The sequence below is a fragment of the Prionailurus viverrinus genome, chromosome B4 (genome assembly GCF_022837055.1).
Source record: "Prionailurus viverrinus isolate Anna chromosome B4, UM_Priviv_1.0, whole genome shotgun sequence".
NCBI classification, from domain to species: Eukaryota; Metazoa; Chordata; class Mammalia; order Carnivora; family Felidae; genus Prionailurus; species Prionailurus viverrinus.
The window spans coordinates 13,295,265-13,322,245 of NC_062567.1; the positions used below are offsets into that span (position 1 = coordinate 13,295,265).

Below are 26,981 nucleotides of genomic sequence, written 5' to 3' on the forward strand. Positions count from 1 at the left end.
AAATATCATTTAACCCCTTCATTTTCTACACAAGGGACAGTTTAGAATTAGTTGAATATAGAAGATACCGAAGATAAACTAAATCAAAAGTGTAGGGATAATATGCTAACATAGGTCAGTAAATAATTGTTTGAGGCATTTTCATTTTTATTAAAGTTAATCACAATTTCTACTTCAGGATATTCCACAACTAAAGGAAAAAGAGCTATTACAGCTGCTTGAAGGGGGTACAAGTTGAATTGACACAAGTTTTAGGAATAGGATTTAAAATATTTTGAGCAGGACAAGCATCTAACGGGATCAATATTTACTTGACCGTCTTATACTATGGTACCAAAGGGAAAAACTCCCTGAAAATTTCTCCCATATAAAAATTCAAGACAAAAACAGATCAAGCAGTGGAAAAAGCAGAATGAACATTTGCATTTTGAGAATTAGTAGCCTAATACATAGAATACACTGTGCTCGTTGAAACATTCAGCTGCAGAGAAATATTAAAGTGTAATGTAATACAGGAAATAGCACCTTTCAAAAATCACGTTATCTAAAATGAAAGTTTGCAGAAATATTCTCGCTACAAATCTCCACAGGAAGAAAACAGAGAAGGAGGAGGTAACGCAAAACAGTTTTGAAAAGTGTAATGCTACATGTTGATTGCAAGTGCAAACGTTACAAAACACTTAAAGCCAAAGTTACACTTCCATAGCTGCAGGATGCAAAAAAAAAACCCTCTTCTTTTAAAGTCACATATTTCATATCCTCTCTAAACTGGGCCAGTAAAGCAGCATACCTTAACGTAAGGGGGAAAATATTTAAAGGGCCTACTTAAGAATTAAAGCAGTAAGTATTAAAGTATCTTCCATATGTCTTTCTACTAAATGCACGGCGAGGAGCTTTACTATAAGACTCTTTTGCTTAAACTCAGTGGAATTCAGAATAAAATGAGTCTGTCATGTCATACCCCAAAACTTTTCATTACCTAAGTACCACAAAGAGATTATCATGATTTTTATTAGATGAGTCTAGGTACAGAGAAACCTTTTGCAGCCAGAGTTCTAACTATAATGTTATGATCAGACCCAATGTTATTCTTTTGTTTTTTACAAGTGAGGCAAAGTATATACTCATTCTTTCTAATCCCTTAAAATCCTTATAGTCGAAAAGGTGGTCCTTGAAGGTTAATTCAAATAGAAATAAATTTGCTTAGTGGTATACGTAATTTTAACAGCCTAGACATATATTCAAAGAATATTTTCCAATTGTGACATCTGTTTGGATATTTTGTTATATGGCTACTTTATCAAAAGTCCTACCATAGCCAATTATGTCCATGTTTCCAAAAATTGTTATTAATCAAAAATGCTGCCATCTAACTTGTAAGAAACAGATCTTGGGTTCAGGAAATACCAATACATTACTAACAAGTTATTATAATTCTGCATTTACTTTCATTTATAAATATCATATAAATATCACCGCCAAGTATCATAATGTTAAATCATTAAACTCATTTGTAAATATTGATTTAAAAACCCTGGAGCATATGCTGCAAAAACAAAAACAAAAAAACTTGAGTAAAGCTAAAAACAAAAACAAAAACAAAAAAAAGTATTTTTTTTCCAGGTAACACAGCCAATTCTTCATGATCATCACCTACCCGGGAGTTGATAATAAACACACGCAGTTTTTATAGGAAACTGACCTTGCACAATGTGAAGACAAATATTGGCAAATACCACATCTCAAGTTATATTCTAAGAAATCATACAAGCTGTAATATTTCATAAAGTTGTTTATTCTTGTTATTAAAACTTGGACTCAAGTAATCCGGGTTATTCTGGAAAAAGCACCTTGTTTGCAGGGATCACTTAATCATCCTTTTCTACAATCACCTCTCCATGAAGCACCTTTCTTCTTTGGCGTAACATGTGAAAATAAAGTTGTGGAAACACTGATTGAAAAAAAAGAAAACAAAAGAAGGTATTGTTGAAAATTATTTATACTAGAAAGTTCTTCCCAGTAGCAAGCTTCGAGGGCAAGCACATCATCCACCACCTCGGCCTTCCCAAATATTCACAGAGCTCGGGGAAAGAGTAGAAATGTGGACCTCCACATACCATATGCCTACATGTTTTACAGGCTCACCTCCTTTGATTGCATTTTTTACACATTGAAGGTCTGTGGTAACCTCACCTCCAGCGAGTCTGTTGGCACCATTTTTCCAACAGCCTCTGCTCATTTTGTGTCCCTGTGCCACATTTTGGTAATTCCCACAAGACTTCAACCTTCCTCATTATTATTATTATCGTACTTGTCATGGCCATCTGTGATCAGTGGTTAGGACTCGCTGAAAGCTCAGCTGACGGGGAGCATGTTCTAGCAATAAGGTGTTTTTAAATTAAGATGTGAACATTGATGCTATTGCACACTTAACAGACTATAGCATAACGCAAACCTAACTTTGGTATGCACTGGGAAACCAAAAAATTCATCTGACTCACTTCATGGCAGTAATAGCTTTACGGCAGTGGCCTGGAACTGGACCCACAGTATCTCCAGGGTATGGCTGTAAAGCCATTAACTGCTGGGGATTCTGGAGCAAAGTTAAGTATCTTGATAAATGTACCTTTGTAATGACCTGGAAGGCCACATTTGAATTTAGAACTCTGTAACTCTTTGGAATCCTGTGCTAGAACATTCCAGCACAAGGAAAACTGCCCCCACCTGGCCCCCTTTTCTCTGGTCCACTGGCTATCCCGTACCACTCAGGGTCTCATGAACATGTATGGACATCTCCGCCCACACGACCCAACTGTATTCATACCCTTCACACACAGCTGCCCTTTGGCTACCCTGTGATCTCAGGACTGTTTTCACTGGTGACATGGTTTATCCCTCAGGAGAACAGACTGGGGAAGAGGCCTATCCGTGCAGTCCCTAGGTGCATGCACACTCAGCACCACTTGGGTCACAAATTCCATGATCCCAGGTTTCCAGAAAGCGGTCTAGAAGGGGAGGGGAGGCCTGTGTGGAGAATGATCAGTGGAGGGCCAGAACGCCGAGAGCAGAAGCCTCTCTTGGTTGGGTATACGGCTATTCTGCTATATACACATTTATGTATATGTATTAAGTCAGTTAGACAAATGGTCATCTGCCCTTCCAAATTTGAAGAATTACTTTGAGCCCATTTGAACCAGGGCTTTTAAACTATAGTGTAAATGTTAGTGGGTATACAAATTAACATCAGCTATAAACAACATAAATATTTGTAAAAATATCTCTGAAAATGATGAACTGAATTATTAAAATCAATTAACTAACAACAACAACAAAAAGCTTTGAATATCTTGCTCAGGCAAATTTAGTTAACTATTTTTAGAACTTAGCCCACATGGAAGAAAAATACACAACGGATTTTATTCTTTTTAATTTAGGTATCACCCATCTTGATAAATGTAATCATCGTATCATACCCAAGGGCCTGAACATATTCAGGTAAAATATACTTAAACCTAACTGACCAGTTATTGAAAATACTTCTATCACATTCTGAGTAGTGTAGTGGAAGGGCAGGCTTGAGTTCAAACCCTAGCCTTATTTACTACCTGGGTGATTTGTAAGCCATGTCTGTAATGTCCTCATTGAAAAATGAGAGTAGCACTTCTTTTGAGTACTATTCGCAGGACTGTTAATACAGTCAATGAACAAAGTAAAACTAGCTGTATTACAGCTAATATTAACGATCCAGTGGAAAACATCCCCCTGGCTGACGGATGCTCCAGCAAGTGGGACCCTCACGGAACCATCAGCATCGTGAACGGAGCTCCTAGTGACACGGGCCAGAGTCTACGTCTCTCAGGACACCACTAAACTCACAACCAACAGTTACTAGTTTGATGGTTTCCAGCCATGACCTGTTGGGCCTCGGGTTTCTGTGGAGATGCCTCCGCAGTTACAAGGAAGAGGGGGACCAGATTCCCAAACCTGTAATAGGATATAAAGAGAAGCAGGCCGTGGCCCTGCACCAGGCATGGTGCCATTCACCAGACGCTGCGGAAGCAGAGGGCGCACACGGGTGCTGCAGACATTCCACCCCTCAGCCCTCCCGAACGGCCGCTGGTGGATAATCTGATGACAGTTAGGCCCAACTGACAGAAGATGAGGGGAATAAATGCACTGTGTGACCATCAAGTCAATGCCAACTTTGAAAAAGCTTCAAAGTTAGAGGCCTCAAGGGGCTGGCCAAGTTTTATGTGCACCCCCATTACATAAAATATTTTATATCGTGTTGATGCAGATTTTAGATGCTATAAACTCTGCTTATTTCCTTGGCTCCCTCACGGACTTTAGAGTCTCTAATTTTATTGAGAAAAGTAAATAACGGTCTTGTTTTACTTGTGTATTTCCTGCTGGTGACTATCAAAATTTGACCAAAAAACATTAACCCTGTGGGTATTTACATGACGTGAGTAAAGCCTCACCAATTCACTGCAACCTACTGAAAGGGGACAAGAAATTAGTGAAGAGGCTGAATTATTCAAAATATTTTAATGGGGCACCTAGATGGCTCAGTCTGTTAAGCATCCAAGTCTTCAACGTTTTTTTTTTTTTTTTTTTTTTTTTTTTTTGGGACAGAGAGAGACAGAGCATGAACGGGGGAGGGGCAGAGAGAGAGGGAGACACAGAATCGGAAACAGGCTCCAGGCTCTGAGCCATCAGCCCAGAGAGCATCCAAGTCTTGATTTCAACTTAGGTCATGATCTTGAAGTTCATGGGTTCAAGCCCCGCTTCGGGCTCTCTGCTGTCAGTGCAGAGCCCGCTTGGGATTCTCCCTCCCACCCTCCCTCCCTCAGCCCCTCTCCCACTCGTGCATGCTTGCACTCTCTCTCTCTCAAAAATAAATAAAGATTAAAAAAATATTTTTAAAAAAGCACCTTTGTTATTTTCTAGTACATAGAGCGACACACACAAGACTAAAAAGTAATCTTGAATAACTTTTCCAAGTATATGTTCAAGGAATAGATAGAAATGACCCGACATTTTCTTGGATAAAATGTTTATCTTCAGAGAAATAATTCTAAATGCTGGCAAATAGTTCACTGATGTGGGCTCTATCTTTTCTTTAAAAAGAAAAAAAGTCGTATTAAGCTTCTCTTCAAATGATTTTGAGAAGGCAGTCATTTGTGTATCAATTTACCTACCTTTTCCCTTATAACTAGGAAACAGTCTTTTTTGACTCACTCTTCAATTATTTAAAATTATGAATTTTAAATGTGGGGTTGAACAGAAGTTTTGATATATTTGTAAGCCATTATGCTGCCTTGCTTATTAAGCCAGCATATCATGATACTTTACAAAAACTTTCACAGCATCTGCTAAACCAAACTACTAATAACCACATACTTACGTGGTATATATGAGGCCATGGTTATAAGAAGAAAATAATAGTAGTCAAAAGAGACATTGTATTTATTAGGAAGTCTTATTGAAAACATTCCTGTCTTCTTCACGTAGGGTAAGGCAGCATATATTGTAAGAAGTTCACCAGCAACTCCAACAGGGTATAAGATGATAAAAAAATTGTATCTAGAGAAAAGAAAGACCTCAAGGAATTATTTTTCTAGGGCAATGACTGGATTTGACATCATCATTCTTTTGCTACTACTGTCTTTAAACCTAAAAATTCATCCTGCACATAGTTACAATGCCCCTCACGGGTTAGTTTTCTCTACTTTAATTATTTGCTTATAAATTTAATGATCTTCCTTTTTTCTCATAGCAGTTTCCATTTTAAGATGGCAAGATCTTAATAAAATAAGAAGTCAACTTACTTTACAGTACTGAAATAATGGTATACATGTTAAAAATATATATGTAGTTTTGTATTGCAAAGCACGTAAGCGTTGTAAATACTGTAAAGCACCTGTACGGATTATAAGGTATTGTAAAGGTAACTTCTTTGACACCTGAAATCAGAACTGAACGAGTCACTTACTGGTCAGGAGCAGTGCTTTAAAAGACCAGTTATGATCCTAACTTTATATCTACATCTTGAAATTACCAAAGGGGTTCTCTGGAGGCATTTGAAAACCCTGTTGTGGTTACTAATTAAAAGAGAATTAATTACCATTTCAGAAAACTGAAATAATACTACCTAAAGTTTCCATAACTACTAATGGATATATTGTCTAAAACTGCTTTCATAACAAAACAAGAAAGACAAGTTGTTTCCAAAATTCCCACATTAAAGGAACAACTTGCTTAAAGCAGAACTGAGAAGGTTCTTTCCAAAACCCCAAATCACAAGCTTGTTCATTTGGGCTATGGCGGGGTCTCTAACACAGAGTAGCCAGCCGTCACTTCCACCTGCAGTGAGAGAAACATTCTGCAAGTCTCTGCGGGCCTCCAGCAGAAAGAGCAGCAAGGACCCAAGGCGACAACGTTTCTCCATTAAAGAAAATCATTTTTCTCCAAGGCAGTTACCACAGAAAATGAAGGTCAAAATCTCGGTGGAAAAAGAAAGAAATCAAATCAATCCATATTTTATTTAATCATGTTGTTGGCATTAAGATAATATTTGTAGAGAAAAGTTAAAATCATCAGCATGGCAGGAAACTGGTGATACCAAGTACGCCAAGGGCATACCAGGATAAGAGATGGGAGAGGAACAGAATTATTTGCCAAAATAAACCAAGTGGTGAAAGAAAAGACCAATGATCCTTTTACTGTCCCTGTTTATCCCCTCCTTGCCTTGGGTATATCATCTGCTTTCTTACTAGTCTTTGTAATTTGTATATTATTTAAATCACTCTTTTCCAGTCTTAATGTCCTAACTCAATTTAAAATCATATAACTGAACATTTTATAAGCCCTTCTCCAGTAAAACGTTCAAACTTATTTACGTGGTTTTTAAACTTTATGTGACTCTCCAATGAGTTTTTTGGAAGCATTGTTCTTCAACAACAAAAAACCCTATCACTCCTAGAGTGAACTAGTTTAAGGCCTTCAGCCACTGATTATTTTTAATGTAATGAGAAAGAATTATGTCATTTACTTTCTTCGCACTTTAAAAAGACTGCACATCACCAACTCTCTAAGTTCGGATGGCGGCATGAGAAATTTAACTCCTTATTGAGAAAAAGATATAATGCCTCCTTTAAAATTCCCAATTGGCACCTAAAATTTTTTTTGAAGGGAATGCATTTTCAAAATTGAAGTGGAAATTAACATAAAAACAACAATATACAAGTACCTATTCAGTGGACTTTTTTAGGAACACTTCTAACACATAAACAGCATCAAAGTATATTCAAACTGTCAGAGTAGGCCGGCTACTTATAAATAAGAAGCCATTCTTAAAGTGGAACTTTTATTTGAGAACAGAAGCTTCAACATTTGAACATAAATACAAATATTATTTTAGGTTTTTTAATGAGGTTGGCAAATACGCCTGGGAACTTAAGATTTTTGACATGAAATAAAATGATTCGTGATTACGATTAACTGACATGTATCATGCTAACATGGACATTTCAAAGCTGAAAGATTTTATAGTACCTGGTTTAACATTAATGCAATTGAGGAAGGATTTCTGAACAGCAAATTTAAACATGCAATGGCAGAGCTTTGAACTTTTCTAGAAATTCAACACATGCAAAATGCATTCTAAAAGGCAGACAGACAAAACATTTAAGACATGTGCCTTTCACAAACAAACTGTATAAATATGGCAAGTGAAGAAACTATCTCATGAATTAGTATTTTCGAAGGTGCCAGAAGTCTGGAAGACTGGGATCGTGCAAGATGGCACTAAGGTATATTCTAGGATTAGTCTGGTGACACTCCAAACCGCCAACTGTGTGAAAGGCCCAACTGCTCAAAGCGGAAGAATGTTCAGTTACAGTAAGAATAAAACCAACAAACATACATCCATGGGAGCACAACCTTCTTACGATAGACAATATGTTTAAGTTCAAATGACAATTTTGAAGCATTTTCAAGAAACAAAATGGGTCAGCCACAAATGTCTAAAAGGAGCTGGGGCACATAAAAACAAGTGTGAAAGAATATAAATCCAGTTAACGGTGAGTATCATGACAGAGGGGTATTATAAACAATTTAAAAGTTTTTTTTCCTTTATTTTTGATTTTTTATATATTCAACAGTTCATTATATTTGAACATGTGTAATACAGGAGTTAGGAAAAAGGAGTAACTACTTAAAAAAAAGTGTTAGGCTTTTAATATACGGGGATCAAAATCAAATCTGACGTTAGTTGTATGCTTACTTTCAAACTAGTTACGAATGTGTTACTATAAATATCAGGGTTTTAAAAAATAGAAATAAGGGCACCTGGGTGGCTCAGTCGGTTAAGCATCTGACTCTGGTTCAGGTCATGATCTCATGGTTCATGGGTTCGAGCCCCATGTCGGGCTCTGTGCTGACAGCTAGGGGCCTGGAGCCTGCCTCGGATTCTGTGTCTCCCTCACTCTCTGCCCTCACCCACTCATACTCTGTCTCTCTCTCTCAAAAATAAACAAAAAAAACCTTTTTTATATAAAAAACAAAAATATGGGGGCACCTGTGTGGCTCAGCCACTTAAGTGTCTGACTCTTGATTTTGGCTCAGGCCATGATCTCACAGTTTGTGGGATCGAGCCTGAAGCTGGGCTCTGCACTGACAGCACAGAGCTGGGAGCCTGCTTCAGATGCTGTGTCTCCCTCTCTCTCTACCCCTCCCCTGCTTATCTCTGTCTCTCAAATATTATAAATACATAAATAAATAAACATCAAAAAATTTTTTTAAATAGATATATGGATATAAATAGCATTGTTTATGATAGCTCAAAGCAGGCCTTCTACTATTAGCCAACTGGAAATTATCTAAATTCTAGCAACAGAGAACTGGCCAGTCATACTATGGAATACTGCCCAGCATTAAGAGTTACAGCTAGATCTAAATATTCCTGTTTTGACTTAAAAAAAAAAAAAAACAAAAAAACAAAAAAAACTCCAAGATATAAAAAGCAAATACAATGTCATTCTACTTCTGTTTTTAGAAACTCACATTTGAGTGTTCACATTTTCGTTAACATGAAAAAGTCTGGATGGGTACACTGCAAACATCTTCCCTTCAGAGGAAGCGAGCTCGTGAGGTAGGTATAAGCAGGAACTTTCCGTGTTGAGTCTATATACTTTGTACTTTTGAGTTTTTTACAACGAAAACATACTACTTCTGTTGTTTAACAGAAAATGTAAAGGAGGCAAATATCGCCAAAGTCTTGTACCCTACCTATGGAGAACAGACATAGAGGGGAACAGATGTATCTGGGATAGATCTCTTTCACTCCAGTTGTCCTTCCCACCATCTGGCATTTCACACATCTGTGAGTGGTTTCATTTTTTGTCTCCTAGGTCATGAGAGGACAGAGTTTTTCCTGTGTTCAAACCTGCATCTCAGGTATGGAGGACACACACAACACGTGTTACTCTTGTAGCAACTGTAAGTATGACACAGGGAAGGAAAAAAACAAATCTACGCTGGCTGGTATGATTTGTTCTCCAAAGAGCAGTCTTGTTTTTATAATAACTTTGTAAAATATCAGGTGCTCAAAGAATTCAAACTTAAAAAAAAAAAACATAAAAGTTGTTGCTTTAGGATAGACATATTTAGAACCCTTGAAATATAAATTTTGTCACATTCCAAATAATACAGTTTAGGTAAGTATGACCTTTAAAAATTTCTGTCTCTGCTACTTAAAACGTACCAAAGAAGCTGACATTATAGGGGCACCTGGGTGGCTCAGTCCGTTAAGCATCCAACTCTTGATTTCGGATGAGGTCATAATTTCACAGTTTGGGAGTGTGAGCCCTGCATCAGGCTCTGCACTGGCAGCATGGAGCCTGCCTGCGATTCTCTCTCTCCCTCTCCCTGCCCCTCCCCTGCTTGAGCTCTCTCTCTCTCAAAATAAATAAATAAACATTAAAAAAAAAGAAGTTGACATTGTATACATAAGATCCTAAAAATTATGGATGCCAGATTACTAAAACAATTTAAATCATTCAGACAAAAGGCCATATTTTTGGCACTGTGTTTATTTAATAAAATTCAAAAAACTGTACATTTTGCTTTTCAAGAAAAATAAATGGCCAATTCAGGTTATTTAAGGATACTGATATAATTTGCCCTGCATTGATTTTACTCCAAATATATGTCAATATGATTTTTCTCTGACCATTAAGTTAAGCCTTTAGAATGCAAGTTATTATACGGCTAACAGTCAAACAACAGCATCCTGGCATCACGGGGCTAAGGCACAAATTTCGGTTCGCTGATGTTAGCACACAAAACGCACATGCACAGGGCTGTGAGCAGTTAAACCGCAAGACATCGCCACCTGGCCCATTTAATGAAGTATGGCAAGTGGTCGAGAAGACTGAATGTGTAGAAGGAATAGCGAGTGATCTCTGTCACAGTCCACGCGACCAGAAAAAGCACCACGCTCTCCTCATTCTGGATCTGCAGAATCACAGAGAAATCCACAGTGTCGTTTCACCTTGAACATTTTCCTCCGTGAAGAGATTTCATTTTAGTTATTTACTATGTGTCTTTTATCGCATTGGAACGTTAGGGGTAGACCGAGGCAAGACAGCAAACTTCACGCAGTCCCCATTACGTAATCCCGTTATGATACACAACGCGACCGCATCCGGGGCGGGGGAAGAGTCAAATCTCTACTGCTTTCTCTTCCTCAGCCCTCACTCCAGCCGCTGACCGAACCACCCGAGGACGACATCACCCCCTCAAAACCAGCACGGGAACGATCTGACGCTCCAACTTTCCGGCGGTCACCTGATGACCCATCCTCCTGCAGCCCTGGCCCCTGCATCCGCCCACCCGTTTCCCGCTTCGACCACTGTAATTCGGGGCTCTTCTCCCATCCAGACTCCCATAACAGCCTCCCGGATACCCGTTCCACTCTACTCTCTTTGTGGATGGAAGTTTTCTCTCAAAAGCAAAACAAACAAAAACACATTTGGAAGTAGCTCGTCTGTGACTTACAGGCTTCTCGGGCTCCCCATTGCTTAACAGGAGAAAGGGATAAAATCTTACCCCCTGTGCATGGTGATCAAGGTGTTTTTTACAATCTGAGCTCAGAAGTCTCTCCAACTTAACCTGCAATCTCTCAACACTCCACTACTACCTCTACCTCTCTCTCTCTCTCTCTCTCTCTCGTGATACCAATTTTGTATTATTTCCAGAACATGTTCTGAACGTTTACATCTTTTTTTTTTTTAATTTTTTTTTTCAACGTTTATTTATTTTTTGGGACAGAGAGAGACAGAGCACGAACGGGGGAGGGGCAGAGAGAGAGGGAGACACAGAATCAGAAACAGGCTCCAGGCTCTGAGCCATCAGCCCAGAGCCTGACGCGGGGCTGGAACTCACGGACCGGGAGATCGTGACCTGGCTGAAGTCGGACGCTTAACCGACTGCGTCACCCAGGCGCCCCTGAACGTTTACATCTTAACACATCCCTCCATGAGAACGCTACTTACTCACTTATTGGCTCCCATAGAAAACCGTCTCTCATCCTTTAAGATCCAGCTACATCACGCCCTCTGGAAAACTTTCCCCAAACCCTTCCTTTCAACCCAAGCAGGTATTTGTCTACCTTCCTTGTTCAGATCTGTATCATAACACTTGCCAATTGGTTTTAAAGTCTGTCTGCCTAACCCTTGCGTATCCCTCACTGTGCTATTTATACACTCCTTCCTCAGGGAAGCCTTCCTTCCCCTCCATAGGTCAGACTAAGTCCCCAAGTATATTGTAATATAATGCACTCATCTTGTTTCAAAGCACTAACACTAATATAATGAAACCATTACAGCTGACCCCTGCACAACGTGGGGGTTAGGGGCACCAACGCCCCTTGTGTAGTCAAGAAGCCTGTGTGTGTATAACTTTTGACTCCCCCAAAGCTTAGCTACTAAAAGCTTACTGGCGACCAGAAGCCTTACTGATAACATACAAACAGTTGATGAACACATTTGTATATCATATGTATTATATACTGTATTCTGACAAGAAAGTGAGCTAGAGAAAAGAAGACCCTATTAAGAAAAACTTAAGAGAAAATGCACTGACAGTACTTTACTATATTTGTCCAAAAAAAAAAAAAAAAATCTGCGTATGAGTGAACACATGCAGTTAAATCGCATGTTGTTCAAGGTCAGCTGTATTTGCACATCTACATCTCTCCTAGCTACAGGCTCCACAAGGCAGGAACTGTACTTGTATTATGAACAGCCAGGTCCCCAGCACAGTCCCAGGCACAGAACAGATGTGCAGTCGGTATTTCTCAAATGATTCCACATCTGTATGACCGCACCCCCACTTCCCAACAGCCAGGATGCATGACAGCTGGGACCGCCCCGTCCGTTTTTGTAAATCCGGACATTAGCACAGTGTCAAGTGCATACAAGGCACTCAATAAATGTTGGCTAAGTTAATTAAAGAGTGGTGGTCGTGAGTTCGAGCCCCGCGTCGGGCTCTGGGCTGATGGCTCAGAGCCTGGAGCCTGTTTCCGATTCTGTGTCTCCCTCTCTCTCTGCCCCTCCCCCGTTCATGCTCTGTCTCTCTCTGTCCCAAAAATAAATAAACGTTGAAAAAAAAAAATTAAAAAAAAAAAAAAAAGAGTGGTGGAAAGGTGCCAGTGGGAAACTATTGTTGGAGACAATTAAATAGTAATATTCAGGCAGAGATCCTGTGGAGGATAAAAGAGAGCAGATGGGTCTTTTTTCTCTTGGGGGCGAGCAACCTGTTAGATTCTTTAACTTCTCTGCAGTAACGTTGGCCACCCCATCTTGTCCTTCTTTCTCCTTGGTCTTCAGATTCTTTGTAGTCCTGGCCCAGCTCTTACATTCGCTCACTGTCTGGAATAGTCTCTCTTTTATTTTGTTAATGTTGGACTCCTGCTTTTAAACTGCATGGCAATCTGGATAAAAGGTCTGGCTCTCCATACGGCAGGCAGTCATTGCTAAGTGCATGGCGGGCACTGGCGAGGGCCCAGGTGGACTGAGTAAGGTGTGTGAAAGACACCGGTCGGAAGGGCTAACGTGCAGAGTGGTGAGAGGGCAGAAGGGCAGTGATCTGTCCCCACACGGACGGGGGCCAGTAAGTCTAGCAGGAAGGGAAGGGAGTTACGGTATCATTTCAAGCAGACTAGGGACAAGACAGGCATCTCAGGAATGGAAAGGAGGCCAGAGATCTGTCCTCAAGTAGACAGGAGACGCTGGCGGCTGTCAGAAGGTCAGAAGGGTCCATCTGGGAAATGTTTCTGTCATGGGTTTATAAGGCCCAGTGTCTTGACATAGTGAGCATGGTGTTTGTTTGTCTAAAAGGGTTTAAGCCATTAATTAGATTTAGGTCTGTCTCCTGTCATGCCTCAGTAAATAATATGCTAATTTCCCCTAAGTTCCTCAGCCCTTCCAACTTTCATTTTGCCTTCCCCATTTGCTCAGATCTACAGAACTGCATTTGCTTTTTTATGCCTGTTGCTACACCACCCCATGGTGAATGAGAAACAATAAACTGTTGACACTGATGACTTCAATACAGGATCAAAGACAATACGCATCAATAGGAAATAGAATTTTCAGTTTGTTATTTGACGGAATATGAATATTAATTTTAAAAGCTGAGAAACATCAGAGAATAGACTGTGGACATAAATATTTAGTTTTGCTTTTGTTACAAGGTCATTCTACTAATGCACTAAGTTAATGGACAATCACACTTAAATCCAAACCCAGCCCTTTTCTGTCTAGTGGTTCTGTTTCCTGAAATACAGCAATGTTAATATTTTAGACTCCTATTAATAAAAAGCTTTTCTACAGGCTCCTGAAGAGAACACGTTAGCATCACTTACCGGTTTTATACTGTGAGTAATGAGCCACACCATAAAGATTCTTGAACTCACTTGGACCCCAGCCACAATCACAGAAGTAGGTACAATTCCTTAAAGAGAAAAACAAGTCAGGGGTGCCTGGGTGGCTCAGTTGGTTAAGCATCTGAATTCGGCCCAGGTCACGATCTTGCAGTTTGTGACTTTGAGCCCCACAAGGGGCCCTGCGCTGATAACAGAGAGCCGGCTTGGGATCCTCTGTCCCCCTCTCTCTCTGCCCCTCCCTGGCTCTCACACTCTCCCTCTCCCAAAAATAAACATTAAAAAACAAAACAAAAACAAGTCAACCGCTGCCCTGGAGGCAATTTATACCAACAATAGAAATTAAATCAGAAACTCACCAATTAAACAGTGGACTATCTGTAAGCAAATAAAAAAAAAACCACAAGTCAATAGCATGCAACATAAAATAAATCCCTGTGAACACTGGTTTTCTACAAATCCGTAGGTGGTATGTCATCAGCAAAATAAGACTGTCTTTGCTCAACAATTTTTCAAATAAATATTACAACAATAGAAAAACAGCATCATAGGAAACTTACCTCAAGCAAGGCAAATGTCTGGAAAAATTTAAGCGTCTTCTGAATACTTTTATATAAACCTTTGTGTGTTCCTTTTTCCATATAAAAACGTACCATGGCAATAGCTAGAACCAACCACCTAGAAGAAATAAAAGTATTTTATAAAGTTCTACCAAAATGAATACCACTGAGCTTCCTACAAGGAAATGGTGTAATTTAGAGTAACGATATATATGTTTTATTATGTTCTCAGTTCATTATTCTTTTTAACAAAACCCACAGGAAGAAATGACATTGTTTTCATATGGGCTCTTCAAGGGGATGAACACAACATACTGGAGACCAACGAGACTCAAATGTCAAACAATATCCAGTTCGTGTTTGGTTTCAGCAGATAAACTGACGCACTGAAGAAATTGGCTTTATGTACCAAGTGAGGTTATTGCCAAGCATTTCATAATTAAGAAATATGTCTCAAGGTAAAAAGCTGTGAGTATAAGCACGTACTTACACAATATACAGTATATACTTATATGTAAGTATAAGTAAAAATCTTTCATAATAATTATGTTTTTAACATTCTTATTTATTTTTGAGAGAGACAGATTGTGAGCGGGTGGGGGTGAGGGGCAGAGCAGAGACACAGACAGAGAGGCACAGAATCCGAAGCAGGCTCCAGGCTCCGAGCTGTCAGCACAGAGCCTGATGCGGGGCTCGAACTCACGAACTGTGAAATCATGACCTGAGCTGAAGTCGGACACTTAACTGATTGAGCCACCCATTATAAACAACTGTCGGGCCACACAAGACATACATACAGAAGGCCATATTATGGGCCTGCCTTAAAAGAATTTGCTTTACAAAAAGGACAAAATACATATGCCTTCCCTTTTCAACTTGCATTTGTACATGAAACAGAGGTTCTGTGCTGTGAATCAAGGGTACTTCAAACACAAGCTACACCTGAGGAGACCAGCTTTCTCACCCTATGCCAAATCTGCTAGAGACACTCATGAGAGTTAATTTTTTTTCCAGTTCCCCTCACAATTACAAGAGCACGTTTAGGTCTGAAAAGGTTGCACCATCTATAACTTTTTAAAATCTTTACTAACACACCCATGGAAATGAGTATTTAAAAACCCCAGGCTTTTAATTCAGTGGTCTCCAAAGTGTCTAGTTAAATGGGTTTGTGAATGACAACAATTTGATACGGTTTTAACTTTTTAATTTAAGAACACTCATAAAATGGACAAACGGCTTAAAGGTTCCCGCAAAGAAACTACTGGTTGAATATGATGAACATGGGCAACAAGGTCAACAGAAAAAGATGGCGGCGGGCACTTCCGCTCCGGGCACTCATTCCTCCTCAGCACACACCAGGCGAAAGCAGAGGTGTTCCTATGACAAGAAGTCAGGTAAAGTCTGGAACTATCAGCGAGACCTTCAAAATGGGGAACTGTTAATGAAAACAGTGATGATAATAATCGGTAAATTTTCAGAATGCTTTCACGTTCTAGACAATATTCTAAATGCGTGTTTAACATACTAATATTTCATCCTCACAAAAGCCTTGTGAGGTAGGGACTGCTATTAACCTATTTTAATGCTGAGGAAATAGGCAGAAAAGGTCACAGAGCCAGGCAGCTGGGATGTAAACCCATCGCTGAGCTCAGAGTCTATGCTCTTGAACCACGATGCTATACTGGTCTGGCTCTAGGTAGATACTGTGTCTTGGGATACTAGTTAATCACAATATTTCATATATTTAAGTTACAAGTAAATTTTAAAATGTATACGAAGAGGGGTGGCCTGGGTGGCTCAGTTGGTTGAGTGTCCTACTCTTGGTTGCGGCTCAGGTCGTAATCTCATGGTTTGTGAGTTTGAGCCCCACATTGGGCTCTGTGCTGGCAGCATGGAGCCTGCTTGGGATTCTCTCTTTCCTTCTCTCTCTGCCCCTCCCCTGCTCACGCTGTCTCTGCCTCTCTCAAATAAATAAATAAACTTAAAATAAATAACTTATTTATTTAAACAACAAATAAATAAACTTAACAAAAGTTATAAGGAGAATTATGCTCAAATATTTTCACTGATAGTAGTGTACTATCAAAAAGGTTGGAAGGCCACTGTTGTAGATGAGACAGTCACCAGGCAGAGATGTCAAGTGACTTACCCTAAGTATTAAGGTCAGGGGTCTAGTTAGACATAGAACCCCTGAGGTCTCCTAATCCCCCATGCTATTCTGTCTCCACAATACCCCAGCTTTCCTAGATTCAACTGATGGCTTCATCCCATAGTGAACCAACATTGAATTCTGTGCTGGGCTAATCTGGGTGATGTTTTAGGTGCCTTCCAGGTTTAAAATGTTATGATTTCATTATTCCCAATTATAAGTCCCTATATACTAACAATAAGAAAACAAAGAGCTTAGTAAGATATTTAAATTCACATTTTCCATCCAGTGTCCTCTTTTTTTTAAGGAAAATCCAAATTAGATCTTTATAAAAGATCATTCTGAGAGGTAATTACTAACGTACCAAAGCATTCATCCAAGGATTCGTTTAGATGGCAAGTTCTCTACGATGTTAAATAGCATGATATAAAAAGCCCTGCATAAGAACTTGGTAACAAATTCTACTGTTGTTCCATAGGTGGCAGTATTGTACCACCTAGTGTGGTATTAGAACACCAATAACTAACTTGTTTGAATAAAAAAAAAAAAAATTAATACTCTGCGTGGGGTTAGAAAGGACCACCTCTCATCTATTTTTCAGTCAATATGGCCAAGAGCTAATCCGACCTAATCAGTGCTCACTTTCTAAGCCCACCATCACAAGGGAGTGACAGTCAAAGTCTCCCATAAGGGCCCTACATTTAACTAACTTTGGACTTCCTATATTCACTGGTTTAGTAATTGGGATTCAAAGAAAAAAAATTCAAAAGCGATTAAAGCCTCTGCAACTGGGAATTCTTTTCCGGAAAGTTCTGTTTTTAAAAAATATGCCAGACCTACTGATTACCCAAATATGAACCCAGATAGATATGCTGGGTCCTTGAGAAAAATACTCATTTTGTGAAATATATAAACATGTGCTCTATATGTAGGAGATTGCTTCATTCATTTCTTTATCCATTCATCTTCACATTCAGCACTTGTTGCTAAGCCAGGGAGAGTGCTATATGCTGGGAAATTAGAAATAAATAAGACATAGGCCTTGCCTCAAGAAACCATTAAATTAGTAAGTGGAGAAAACAAAACAACGCTGTAACAGGAGGTATGTGCCATAACTCACTCAACACACGGCCTTCTCACCATGCCAGTATGTTACCATGACCATGAAAAATCTTATCAAAGGAGTTCTTCTGTTTCTGGTGCTTCGTTTTCTACTGAGATTTCTTGGAGACAACCTGCTCCGTAAGGAACTTGGTTACCTAAACCTGCATCTTTTCTTATTTCAATACTTCTTTCAAAATTTTAATTATGAACAACTTCAAATATATACAATACAGAAAATGGTATAATGAACCCCCGTGTGCCCACTGTCCAGCTTCCATCGTTATCATCTTACAGACAATCCTGTATTATCCAAACCTCTATTCACTTCTCTCCTCACCATCCCCCTCCCTCATTATTTTGAAGGAACTCTAATAGATTCTATAGTTTGATCCATAATAAAAGGATTGCTTTCAATAAACATTACCATAATACCATCATCCCATGTGAAAAATTTTAACGATAACATCTTAGATCACAAAATGTAGAGTAAGGATACAAATTTCCTCAATTGTCTCTCAACTTTAAAAAATCATGATTGAAGTAAGGTTCGTAATTAGTTGCTTTGTCTTTCAGGATTTATTTAATCTATAGGCTTCCCCTCCCTTCCTCTATCCACTCATTTCTCCCTCTCTTTCTTGTGAAACTTGTCTGTTGAGGACACCGAGTGGTTTATTCTGCAGAGTCATCCTACATCTGGGTCTTGCTAATCACACACCCACGTGCCATTTATTACGTTCTTCTGTCCCCTGTATTCCCTGTTGACAGTTCCAGAGGCTTGATCAGACAGATTCACACTGGAGGCTAATTTCTAAGTTATGCTGTGCCCTTCCCTAAAGAGCACATAATTCGTGGCTGTCCCTCTTGTCTGTAATGTTAGCAGTCATTGCTGATCATTGCCCAGATCCATTAGTTCAGCAGTTATGGAGAAGTGATGATATTCTAATTTTATCATTTCTTCTTGACACCTCCTATAAAGTAGCCATTTGGAGACTTGCGCCCCTGGGCTTTGATACATCGTTCATTGACACCACTAAACTTCCTTTCCTAAACTAAAATGAAACTTTTATTTCCCAGCCAACACGTGTGTCAACTTACTGCACGTAGATACTCAGGCCAATGGAATTAAGCTGAAAGGTTCACAAAAGAAAAAAAAAAAAAACCACAGATAAACTAGACATTGTCAAGATTAAGACCTTCCACTCTTTGAGAGACACTGTGAGGAGAATGAAAAACCAAGCCACAATTAGGAGAAAATATTTGAAACATATATCGGAGAAAAGACTTATATCCATACTATATTAAAAAAAAATCTTGGAATTCAGTAATGGAAACCCAAACAACATCATTAAAAAAATAGGTATAAGGGGCGCCTGGGTGGCTCAGTCAGTTAAGCGTCCAACTCTGGCTCAGGTCATGATCTCGCGGTTTGTTGAGTTTTTGTGAGTTCAAGCTCCGCGTCAGGCTCTGTGCTGACAGCTCAGAGCCTGGAGCCTGCTTTGGATTCTGTGTCTTCCTCTCTCACTCTGCACCTCCTCTGCTCTCTCTCAAAAATAAATAAACATTTTTTAAAAAAATTTAAAAACAGGCGTAAGATTTGAACAGACACTATTACCAAAAAAGATATACAATTGGTAAGTAAATGCATGAAAAGATGTTCTGTGTCATTAGTCACTAGGGAAATGCAAAATAAAATCACATTGCGATAACACAATACACCCATTAGAATGTCTAAAATTACAATGACTGACCCTATCAAGTGTTGGTGAGGATGTACAGAAGCTGGAACTCTCATTCATTGCCCATCAGGATGTAAAATGGTACAACTCCCGAAAAGTTTGGCAGTCCCATATGACCCGGTCATTCCAACCCATGAAAAATGAAAGCGTATGTTCAAAGACTTGTGCATGAATGCTCACGGTAGTGTCACAGCCAAAAACTGGGAAGAACCGAAATGTCCATCAACAGATGAATGGATCAACAAGTTGTGGTAGATCCATTGTATGGGATAAAATATATGTCTGTTACTTAACATTTGCAGAAATGGATATGCCTGAACTGTGGGTTTGGTACTCTAATAACTCACACTATTTACACTCTGAAACTATCTTAAATAGTTTCTCTTTCTGTGTCGAACACCCCGCTGATCATATCCATGATCTTTTTATTCCTTGTAATACTCTCACAAAGTAGTTGTGTTGTTCCAATTTACAGATAAGAAAACTCAGGGGCAGAGAGATTAAGTAACTTATCTGAGGCTACCTGGCTAAAAAGGAGAGAAGCACAGCCTTTAACCAACACCTTATTGTGCTATTTACAGGTTAAAACCTAAATATGTTAGCAAGGTGTTTAAGGCCCTGTGCAATGATCCAGGGTCCCTATCCAGCTTCATTCCTCCTCTCCCCCCCACCACACACACACACACACACACACACACACACACACACACACACACACACTTCAGGCCCACTTGTTATTGCCTCAATAACACGTCTAGGAATGTCACATCTGTGTACTCTAATTCACGCTGTTTCCTCATCCATGCCTATGAAATCCCACTGATCTTTCAAAGCTCAGTTGAAATGCTATGATCTCTACCACAAAGCTTTCTCTGATTCCCACTACCTGTCTGACCTGTCACCTCTGCTGAGCACCTATTTCACTGTCTTTTATTGCAATATATAAATGCCCCAGGTTACACTTCTTCAAGGACAGAGCTTAAAATATTTATCTCATGTCTCTCATTTGACCAAGGAAAAGGCTCTTAACATGCCTGGGCTCAAAAGTCCTGAAAAGGAAAACAAAACAAAACAAAACAAAACCAGAGAGAGAAAGAGAGAAAGAGAGAATACATCCACTTCTCTGGTCAAGTATCTATTATGAACAAGTACCATAAAAATCCTCACATCCTTTAAAGGTGTAATTCTACTCCTGGGAACTCATCTGAAGCTACTGACTTAACAGAAACAAAAGCAAATTGTCATTAGGAGAATGATTTAAGCCATTATACACTTGGATGGAACCATGAAAGAATATATTTATGAAAACCACACAGAAATATCTAGAATATTACGTGAAAATAAACTATATAATAGAGCAGACACTATAACCACAATGCTCTATAAGATGCATTTTGGAGCTTACACTGTAATGGGGAGGGGGGAGAGATAATGGACAATAACAACAAGCCGAATTAGTAAAATACGCTATACATGTATACGGCAGTAAGTGCAATGAGAAAAATCAGGCATGCAAGAGGAATAATAGCATAATGGGGACATGTGCTATTTGAATGAAGATAGCTAGGGAAGGCATCCCTGAAAATGGAGATTTGAATGAAATTCTGAAGGAAATTAGATACTCACATGAAAGCTAAGAAAAAAACAGAAGGTCGTGCTAAGCTCAGAGAATTAGGCAAGTTTTTTTTTTTTATTATTATTTTTAACGTTTATTTATTTGTGAGAGAGAGAGAAGGACAGAGTGTGAGCAGGGGAGGGGCGGAGAGAGAGGGAGACACAGAATCTGAAGCAGGCTTCAGGCTCTGAGCTGTTAGCTCAGAGGCTGACACGGGGCTGGAACTCACACACTGTGAGATCATGACCTGAGCCGAAGTCGTTGGACACTTAACCGACTGAGCCATCCAGGTGTCCCTAGGCAAGTTCTTTTTTACCGTTATGTAAATACTTCTTATTTCTTTGTTGTTTTCAAAAGTATTACAAAAAATTGATGAATTTCAAAGTTCTGCTGAAAGAGAAAAACAAAATAAGTTAAATGGATAAAAAGAACCTCAGCTAACCCCTCTGCTACCCATACTATTCGACGTCTACCTTTGTGTCTCATTTTCCACACCACAACCTTATTTGCCTCTATTCCCCCGATGCCACCCTTCAATTAGATCAAGACAATATGCCAGGCTTTCCTGCACCTCATGCCTATTTCTAGACTTTATCTCACTCGAAATATCTATCCTCCATATATGCCAATCCTATTCCCTCTCCAAATCTCAATGTCTCTAGAAAGCCTGCAAAGAGTTACATGGATTATTCCATTTTGGTGTCCTTGGCTTTTAAACAGAGATGAAAATGACAAAACAACCTTCTCAATATAGGCAGGAGACAGATACAAGTTTCAGATACACAGTAATAGGCTGGGCAGGTAGGAAAGAGAGGAATGAAGTGTGAGAACACAAAGGACACGGCATTTAATTCTGCTCCAGATGGGGTGGGAGACCTAGGAAACGTCAAAGAGGATGGCTTGACTTAGAAATCATATGAGGAATAAGGAAGATATGCAAACAGTGAACAGCCTGAGCAAAAAAGGAGAGCTGTGAATATAAAAATGCATGGTGCTTTGCCAGCATTAGGAGTTAGAGTTGATTTCAAATGCCACCAAACTGGAAATGAGAATCAGAGAGCATATTGCAAAGGCCCTTGAATGACAAACAGCCTAAATCCCTTAGGTTACAGTAAGGGGTAACGGGGAGTCACCGGAGGCTTTAAACTAGTTATGTTAGTTTTAAGGTTAACCCTGTTTTCAAAAGGGAGAGTGGATTGGAAAGGGAAGGGACAGCAGACCAGTTAACCAACAGCAGGTATTCCAAAAATGTTTATTAACTGGGTGAGGCTATCACAGGAGAGAAAATTCTTTCAGCTTCCACTCTATCTAAAGACAGCAGGTATAGTGGGTACTCGATTGTTCTCCAGTTGCTCTGAATATATTATTTTTCTCTTTCAAGATTATAAAGCTTACTAAAGCGTAAAGGCAAAGAAGCAGCACATCTCTGAAGTCAGACTGTCTAGGTTGAAATCCAAGTCTGACCCCTGCTGGTTGTATGATCTTGAGCAAATGACTTAAACCACTCTGTGCCTCGGTTTCCTAATCTGTCAAATGTAGTATCTCATACCCCTCACAGAATGGTAGGGGACTAAAAACGACATAGTACATCTAAAGTAACCAACACAGTATTTGCCACATAGTAAATCCTCAATAAATATATGTTTCATCAACTGTATTTGGTATTCAGGATCACTCTAAACACATAATAAGCACTCAGTACTGGGTCACACCATTTATTTTTTGTCAATACCATTTTTCTAGGAGCCCTGGAGAAAGTTTAAGATATTGAGCTTTCCCCCACACTTACATAGGTTAATACTTCACGTGCTAGTGGGAAAATCACTTCTTAAAAAGGCAATGCAATTTAGATACGGAAGAGCATTTTCTCAACAGGTCTTGAGAAGCAGTCGACACAGCAGTCACTTTGACAGCTCTCTGATGAGCGATAGTCACTGTGTAACCTTAACTTGTAAGTCACACTCCAAGCCAGAAATAAAAGTAAGTACGGGGTATGAGTCGTCAAGTATGGGGCCATAAAGATGCTGGACACGAGCGCCGCACGCTGATAAGGCAGGCTTTCTAAGCTATCGTCCCAAGCAAGTAGCTCTGAGGCTCAAAAATATGAAAATCGTGGTGACATTAACAGTGAAGAAGACTCTGCCCCAGCGACCTGCAGCACGAGGAAACGCACGGTGGGGGCCACCGGCCGGACAGCTCCGGGCTCGGGGGGGCGGCCGGACCTGGGCGTTTCTTCAACAGCAGCAGCAGCAGCCGGTAGCGGCGCCCGGGGCGGCCGGGCCGAAGCCGCCTCCCCCGCGGGTCGGCCCCGCATTCCTGCCCCGGTCTATACTTAACCTCCGGCCCGCGCCCCGGGCCGCCGCGCCACGCCGTGCACCGTATTAGGCAATGCCGGGCGAGCAGGGCCCCGGCACCCCCCCCCCCCCGCCCCGCTCCATTCAACGCCCGCGGCCGCGGCGGCGCCCGCGCCCCTCCCCCACGGCCGCCGCCCGCGCCCCCTCCCCGCCGCCCCGCGCCGCACGCGCCCCGCACGCCCGGCCCGCTCGCCCCTCGCCGCCCCGCGCCGCCGCGAGCGCCCGCAGCCCCGCCGGCGCCCCGAGCGCTGAGCGTCTCGGGACGGCGGCGCGGGGGTGGGGGGCGGAGGGAGACGAGGGCCCCTCGCGGCGCACGTACCCCGCGGTCATGGCGATGTTGTAGAAGGTGAGCCAGACGGTGGCCAGCAAGCCGAGGCGCCTCCTCTTGCCGGGGGCCTCCCGCTCCTCGCCGGCCTCCGAGGCGCCGCCGTTGGCGCCGTCCTCCTCGCTGGACGCCATGGTGGCCGTGCACCCGGGGGAGGTGGAAGACAGGGGAAGGGGAGCGGGAGGGGGCCCGGCCGAGCGCGCCGCTGAAGCGCCGCCGCCCGCTGCCGCCGCCTCAGTCAGGCGCCCCATGTGCCGCGCGCAGGGGGCTCGGCGCCTACTGCCCTGCAGCCCGCGGGGGGAGGAGCGGGCGCCCCCCGCCGCCGCCGCCGCCGCCCCGACCGCCCCGCCCCCGGCCCTCGGGAGCGCGCGCGGCACGGGGGACCTGGCCGCCGGGCCTGGGAGCCCGGGCTCGGGGTCCCGCGAGCCCCCGGGTACGGTTTCGAGGCGGCCGTGTGGCTTCCGCTCCCACAGAAACCTGTCCGCTTCTCCAACTGGGGGAACCTCCTCTTAGAGAGACGCCCCACATGTCTCGGGAGCTGGCGCCGTGCCCCTTGCTAGTGCATTTAGTCGGGACGCACGGAACACACCTGACTTGCCGTGGTCCTGCCCCGCCCAACCTTTGGGAAGGTAGTTTCTGGACGCTGGGACGGGCACTAGGATCTTCCCGCCGAGGGCTCCTGCAGACCCTCTGAGGAAGACGCGCCCACTTGAGCCTGTTTCACTTGCGCGGGCCAGTGGCTCATGCACTGGGGGAATATAGTAGGATTGCCTCACTTGTGTGGATTCCCCTGGAGCCAGTGTTCTAAAGGCATTGACTCCGATGCAGTGCAGTGTTGGGTGTTAGAAGCTGGAGGAAAGAAGACATGACAAGATACCAAAGGAGAAAAGTCGGAGCGAATACCGGCAAGCTACAGATGCAGGGCTAAGCAGAACCTTTCCCCGCAGTAAAGAGTATCTCACTGTTCCCCACTCTATCCCTTTCCTTTTTGTATCTTCCTCCAGAGACCCGTGCTTTCTCCGAACAGCTCTTTGCTCTTTCCCCTTAAAGCACACGGTTGGGAAGGCAGGCTCTGGAGTCAGATTACTGAAATCCAAACCCCAAATTCTTGGCTCCACCAGTCTTATTAGCTTGTGGACTTGGGCACCTAAACTTCTTTATGCCTCAGTTTCCTCAATGGGAATAATTTATAAACCTGTGTCATGGGTCTTTGTGAGATACAAGTGAAATCACTCATGTAGACCACTTACAGTTGTGAAACAGGTTGAGTCACCCCAAATCGGCGTGCGATCACCATTCTGGCCACTCGGATCTTTGTTGATCCAGCGAAAGAAATTCTGGGCCGGCCTGTGGAAACGATCTGCCTGTTAGGCTGTGCTCTGGAACCTGAGCCTGGCCCCGGGCAGGGGACAACCACCAGAAGACCACAGAGCCACGGGAGTCTGGTAGCGCCTCAGGGTACGGAGTCATTCTGATACGGAGGAAAGCATGAAAGAAGTCACCAAACTAGAGAAAAGAGGACACAACCCTGTCCATCCTTGTGATCTGGCCTCTGGGCGCCCGATCCGATCCGGGCAGCACCACCGGCCTGCTTGGGAAACTTAGATACTTTTGAGGAAGACATTCCAGTAGGGGAGGAGTCTGAGATGTTTCCGGGGAAGAAATAATGGCCGGAAAATGTTCAAATTGGATGAAAACTACAAACGACTGGTTTTTAAGACATTTAAATTGGAAAGGATGAAGTAAAACTATTTGCAAATGACAACATTGTATAATTAGAAAAGCCTAAGGAAACGAAACCAGTGTAAACAAAAACAAAACAAAACAAAACCTAATTGCTTTTTACCTATTAGAAGAGAAAACTGGAAATTGAAATTTAAAATAAAACCATATAATGCTCATCAGCATTCCAATGAAATATATAAGGATACATTTAACACAACGCTCAAGTCCTATACACTGAAAGCCACATAAATCACTGCCAAGAGAAATTAAAGACTTAAATAGCTATCCATGTTCACGAATTGGAAGATGACAAGGTTAAAATGTCAGTTCTCCCCAAATCCCAGCAGAACACATACATATTTTTTCAATTTGGCACGGTAACTCTAAAATTTATACAGAAATGCATAGGAAAAGCAATGTTGAGGCACATACATACTTGTTTTCAAGATAGCACGAAACTACAGTTTATAAGACGGCATGGTAGACATAAGGAGAGACAAATCAGTGAAAAAGAATAGAGTCCAGACCCGTAAATACGCGGTCAACTGATTTTCAACAAAGATGTCAACATGTATCTTATCAACAAATAGTGCTGAATTAACTGGATAGCCACATGGAAAAATGAACCCTGACACTTGTCTCGCACCATAGGCCAAGTATTAATTTGATATGGATCATAGACCTAGACACAAATGCTAAAACTATAAAATTTACAGAAAAAAAAAAAAAAAAGAATCATTGTGACCTTGGGGAAGGCAAAGATTTCTTGGATCCAATAACAAAAAAAGCATTACTCATAAAGGAAAAGAAAAGACAGATGGCACGTTATCAAAATATAAAACCTCTGTTATTTCAAAGACACCATTTAAAAGGTGAAGATTTTCACAACACAATATCTGACAGGGAATTTATATCCAGAATATATAAAGAATCTTACAACTCAATAATATAACAAACTGATTTGGGGCACCTGGGTGACTCAGTTAGTTAAGCATCCGACTCTTCAACCCAGCTCAGGTATGATTTCATGGTTCCTAGGATCAAGCCCCCATTGGGCTCTGGGCTGGCAGCATGGAGCCTGCTTGGGATTCTCTCTCTCCCCATCTTTGTCTGCACCTCCCCTGCTTGTGTTGTCTCTCTCTCTCTCTCAAAATAACTAAATAAAATAATACTTTTAAAAAATAACAGGGGCGCCTGGGTGGCTCAGTCAGTTAAGCATCTGACTCTTGGTTTCGGCTCAGGTCATGGTCTCACGCGTTTTGTGGGTTCAAGCCCACAGTGGGCCCTGTGCTAACAGTGCACAGCCTGCTTGGGATTTTCTCTCTCTCTGCTCCTCCCCTGCTTGCTTTCTCTGTCTCTCGAAATGAATAAACTTCAAAAAAAAAATTAAAAAATAACAAACCAGGGCACCCGGGTGGCTCCGTTGGTTGAGCGTCCAACTTTGGCTCAGGTCATGATGTCGTGG

At 41.5% G+C, this 26,981-nt stretch overlaps 1 protein-coding gene across 1 annotated transcript; it reads right to left on the reverse strand.

The window, feature by feature from the left end:
- Positions 1-331: 331 nt before the first annotated feature.
- HACD1 (3-hydroxyacyl-CoA dehydratase 1) lies at positions 332-26,977 on the reverse strand. The gene is made up of 9 exons (XM_047866762.1): positions 26,919-26,977; positions 25,042-25,262; positions 23,786-24,640; positions 14,509-14,626; positions 14,308-14,326; positions 13,931-14,019; positions 10,397-10,518; positions 5,408-5,586; positions 332-1,951 (listed from the first exon to the last, which is right to left on the reverse strand). The coding sequence occupies exons 3-9, from the start codon at positions 24,040-24,042 to the stop codon at positions 1,869-1,871; spliced, it is 867 nt and encodes a 288-aa protein (XP_047722718.1). The 5' UTR covers positions 24,043-24,640; positions 25,042-25,262; positions 26,919-26,977; the 3' UTR covers positions 332-1,868.
- Between the last annotated feature and the right edge of the window lie 4 nt (positions 26,978-26,981).

What these genes read in the sequence shown, in the direction of transcription:
- HACD1 (XM_047866762.1), bottom strand. Translation starts at nt 24,042, where the DNA reads ATGGGGCGCCTGACTGAGGCGGCGGCAGCGGGCGGCGGCGCTTCAGCG. An exon ending in AACATCGCCATGACCGCGGG is followed by an intron (nt 14,627 to 23,785) that starts GTACGTGCGCCG and finishes TATTTCTTCTAG; the next exon opens with GTGGTTGGTTCTAGCTATTG. An exon ending in CATGGCCTCATATATACCAC is followed by an intron (nt 1,952 to 5,407) that starts GTAAGTATGTGG and finishes TTTTTCAATCAG; the next exon opens with TGTTTCCACAACTTTATTTT.